Here is a 4916-nt window from a genome sequence, read left to right on the forward strand (position 1 = left end):
TTTGTCAAGTCTTAATTTTCTCTACTTTTGATCATTCCTGAGAAACATTGGCTGCATAAAGAAAGTTAAGAGTCGTAATCAGAGGTTGATAAGATCTGTCTTCATAAAGTGCTAATTTTGCTGCTGGTCATGATTAAACTACAAATCCCATGATAACTGCAGGTAAAACTGTCACAGTTTACTTCCATGTTTTTAACCTCTTTGCCGTTACAACCCTCCACATACAGCCCCCCACATACAGGTGGCTTATTTACCTGCTCAACAAACARAAGTTCAGTCATGTCCACTGCTTGTTGTTTAAACATGGGAAAGTGTGTTTTCAATGAGACTTGACTTGATATCAGTGATTTTTTTCACTTGGTTGAAAGCGGTTCACAGCAGTCAGATATGACTGTTTCATTCAAAGAATTTATTGTTCTTGTATTAAAATTAAATATTCTTTAATAACTAAACTGATAGAAATAAAAGGTTTCATTATATGAATGTTTCTGTTAATGCATCGATTTGGTCTTAAATGTCATTACTAATGGTCTTAAAAGGTCTTAAATTTAACTTACTGAAACCTGCATGAACCTTGTTTATGAAATACTKGTTTTAGAGTGATCCAGCTTCCGTCTGAGCTTTCTGTTTGGTTTGAAGTGTACCAGGCTGCTGTGTTTAAAAGAAAACTTTTCCTTTTCCGTGATACTCCAACAACGTACTGGATGTTAATACAAGAAGACTTCTCTGTTTAGCTCATGTTCTGTTTATTTTTAAGGTTGAGGACAACTTTCAGGAGGGTCAGGAGAAGGAAGACGATGAGAACAAGGAGAACATTAAGTCAGAAGACAACGCCATTGAAATGTCAGAAGACTTTAAAGGCCAGATGCATGATGGGGATGAGAGTAAAGGTCAGTTCCATCACCTGGATTAGGGCTGGAGCTTGCTCAGCACCTGACTCTGACATAAAAACCAGTCCTGGACCAAAGAATAAAGATTTTTTAGGAGCTGGAGGYGGGGCTTATAGAAACTAACATCTGTTAATAGATTCTGTTTGATACTCTATGGCTCATCATGTGTTTCTATTTATAGAAATACCCCTTTCCTGTTTAAATATTGCCTGAAATAAACAAAGCTTTGCTGTGTGGTGTTTTTTCTAGGTGACGATGAGGAGTCGGATGAAGAGGATGAAGAAGACCTGGACAAAAAGATGGGAGACCTCGGTGAAGGTCAAACAGATACTCTGGATGAAAGAATGTGGGGGGATGATGAGGAGGAGGAAGGAGGAAGTGAGGAGGAGGAGGAGTCTGGACAAGGCATGGATCAGGTATGTTTTTAAGTACAGAAGAGATGCAGAGAGCAGAACTGGCACAGAAACCCATCCAGTGCCTTCTGTTACATATTTTACACACTCATATTCTCATTGGTTTAATCCTAATTTTCTGTTGCTAACTAAATCTGTAAGGGGGAATCAGAGCTGGTTGCTAAAGACGATAACTTGGACGCAGTGGACTCCAACAAGGACAAGAAAAACCAGGACAAAGATGAACCTCTGAGTGACGATGAGAAAGAGAAAATTCATGAACAAGGAGACGAGGTAAGAAGGCTTGTCAAAACTACTGAGGGCTCTTTAACTTWGGCAGGTTGGGGTCCAAAAAACCAATTATTTTAGCATGTAACGTGTAAGTTTGTGAAGCACACAGTCATTTTTTGTGTTTTACTGGTGTGTTTGTGTTTTAGGAAAATATATAATTAACCACAAAATGGATTTTTAGGACATTTTCAGGAAGTAATCACAGTGAATCAAMCTTATTAAACACAAAAATGGATTTAACTCAGTTTTTTACATATTGAGCTAAAACAGGGTTTTGGGCAACTTAAATGTTGGAAGAGACCACAGATTTTTGTTAACACTAACAGAGGGGCCACAAAGTGCTAAATGGAATAAAACTGCCATTTTAAAACTGTTTGTATATAATATGTGTTTATTAAACAATATAAAGTGCAGTAACTTCACATATTTCTTTCTCAAATCCATTTAGAACAGTTGTATTCAAGTTTAATAATTATAAATACAAAATATTTGAAGCAAACAAAAACAAACACACTTTAGCGAGCTAAAGTGTAGYGGCATAAGACGCTTTGAAGTCAGACTCCTGTGTGGTTCTGGTAAAGATCTCTGTTTTTGTTCTTATGAATTTGTATATTTAGCTTTGTGCAACGTGTAGTGGCAACTTATGTTAAAATGCTTCATGGCAGACTCACTAAGAAGGCTGAACACAGGTTTGCCTTGTAGTTCTGTGAACAGAGAGTCTACCTCCCACTTTACCTGAAACATGAGATTTTATTTGTCCAGATTTCTTACCTCCGTTCTGAGACAGGGCTAATGTCCTGTATGCCATGGACTTCCGTTCTAGCACTTTTGYATTTTTTGGCCACAGGCAACACTGTTAGCTTAGGCTTTTTTCACTCGGTGGCTGCTGTCCACAGCAAAGGATTTGCATATTTCATGTACCAACATTAACACAGGAGACACACAAATTGACAAAAGTCCAGCAAAGTGGAAAAAATTACTCAATAAGCGGATTAAACCCCAAAAAATAAAAAGGTAAGACATCCAGAATTAAGCCTTTTCACTGTTCCTTGGCTGGTTGTTCTGTGGATTTTTCATGTTGAGCTGTGACACTGATATTGTTGGAAAGAGCGGAGTCTGGACTTTAAATTGATGGGCTACTTGTGTGGTTTGGATCATGTTGCCCCGACTTTGGTGCACTGAAAACAGAAYGATTTTCAGGCAGAGGTTMAGCTGCTCTTTGTACAGGAGGGGAAGGGCACTCGGGTTGTGTCTACACTGTAATACACACTCTGACAAGTTTTTGCTTTTGCGTAAAACTTGTGAAAAAGTTGCCTAAAATAATTTCATACTCTGTATAATGCAAACACACAGCTACCTTGTAAAGAATCTAATGTTGGAAGCAACAAAACGGTGAATGCCGAACAGCTGCCTCAGCGTCAGGCTCTCAAACTGTTCCCRAAGCTGACGGATTTCCTCCCAGATAATAACRTTTACCTCCAGCACTAAATCCACAGCTGCAGAGTCTGAAGTAGTGGCATAATCAAGATCCGAATGTCTAGTCTATATRCTAGCTGTTGTGTTAGATTCCTCCTGTCTGTCCTCTAGAGGTGGTCTTTGCTCTCTCKGGTCTTGGCAGTGAAGGGGTTAATTGTACAGCTCCCTTCTTTAATCTCCGTTTTCTTATTTCTGACGCTGGCTCTTGWATATTTTAGTGGTTTTCACTTTTTCAAATCACAGTATACCTTGAAACCGGTATTCGGCCCATGCCTAGTCGAGAAGCTGCCAAAATGTTGGCAATGCGAACATTCATCATGAAACTGCGACAATCCAAACCCATTTCTGCAGTTTGAAGGGAGTGTGCAGGAGCCTTTAAAGCTCAGTCCCCCTCACAAAGTCACTATCCTCCTGTCTAAAGAGAAAAACGTCCACACAAGCGTTAAACTGGGGGATATAGGTAGACCCACATTAACCTGGCGCCTCTCACTGTGGGTTCCTCYAGAGTGGAATGAAGTCCATCTCTTAAAGAGATTAGTTCCAGAATCCACTCTGTGTGTTGAACCCTGCTATTTCTAGTTGTCCTAAGATCCAGTTTGGTCGGCTCGGGTCAACATGCCAAAGCTGGTTCTTGAAAATTCTCAGATTTGAAATGCCGACTACAAACACGAGTGTGAGCTTTTATGGCTAAGTTTTCCCTGTGTATAGCCACAATCCATTGTTGTCGCCTTAACTCCTCATCAAGAGGAAAATGGAGAAAAACTAACTACTCTCTTGTACCTACTGGTTAGCAGACACAACAGCACACAACAGAACCCACTTTTTATACCAGTWGCTCGCAGACGCTTTAACTTTTGTGACTTTTTCATGGTCTAGTTCGAGGAGCTAACGCTAAAAACAATTTGCAGTAGGCAGGACGCAGAAGTTATGCTCRTGGCCTGAATTTTAACGGAAGTACGTCACTAATAGCCGTGGCATATAGGCTATTGTGTCTTCTTCACTGGTAGAGAAAACTTGTGCGAGATTGCGTCTGCGTTAGAGGCGCCATCTAGTGACAAACTTTGCCATAACAACCAATTCAGTGTCACTGAGACACTTTATGCATATTTGTAATTTTCAGAAATTAATATAAGGCCTTTCATAAATCATTTTAGTCCAAAACACACATTCCTCCAAATAATGTTAGACAGTTCATTTTAGTTGTTGTGTTCACCTGTTACAGGAAATGTTTGTCAACTGTTGTCATATCAGTGATTTATTTTAAATATAAAATGTAAAGAACCTGTAATGTGCTTCAGGTAAGAGGGTAGGACTTTTACTAACGCTGAAGTGTGTTGCAAACAAAACTCAAAAGTGAGTGAAAGCTGAGTTTTTGAATTATTATTGGAAACGATTTAGAAAAATTAGTAACTAACTTCAAGTAATTAGTTTTGCTTTTATAATTTGAGATTTTCCACACTGGTTAGCTGAGTAAAGCTGGTTATCACTATAATATTGAAACTTTGTTTTTATTGAAGTGAGGATAAAAACACTGAACAGGTTTAAGAACTGACCCCTCATATCTGAGGAAGGCACACCAACAAACTAATGTGTTAAACGAATAAAACCATTCAAACTATTTTATTTTATTTTATTGATTTGATTTGATTTATTGGTTTAACAGGAAAAGATTATTAAAAATCAAGCCTGACTCAGCATAATTGCTGATTTACAGCAGGTTTCTGTTCTGCAGCACATAAAACACTCAGAATTACAACATCACAATCACATCGTTATACACCATAGACACAAAGACAAACAAGCATACCAAATTTCAAGAAAGCAGCATTTGCAAAATAGGACGTCTAAATATGAGCACAACAAAAAG

The 4916-nt window shown here is 38.5% G+C and overlaps 1 protein-coding gene across 1 annotated transcript in view; it reads left to right on the forward strand.

Annotated features, from left to right (window-relative positions):
* LOC106532353 (midasin) overlaps positions 1 to 4916 on the forward strand; it is a gene marked incomplete at its 5' end in the record, with an annotated part of 67840 nt that overhangs the window by 41474 nt on the left and 21450 nt on the right. The window contains 3 exon segments of the mRNA XM_014028390.1: positions 758 to 890; positions 1140 to 1306; positions 1445 to 1576. Of these exon segments, the coding sequence (XP_013883844.1) occupies positions 758 to 890; positions 1140 to 1306; positions 1445 to 1576 (432 nt within the window).

The sequence above is a fragment of the Austrofundulus limnaeus genome, unplaced genomic scaffold (assembly GCF_001266775.1).
Source record: "Austrofundulus limnaeus strain Quisiro unplaced genomic scaffold, Austrofundulus_limnaeus-1.0 Scaffold756, whole genome shotgun sequence".
Taxonomy (NCBI): Eukaryota; Metazoa; Chordata; class Actinopteri; order Cyprinodontiformes; family Rivulidae; genus Austrofundulus; species Austrofundulus limnaeus.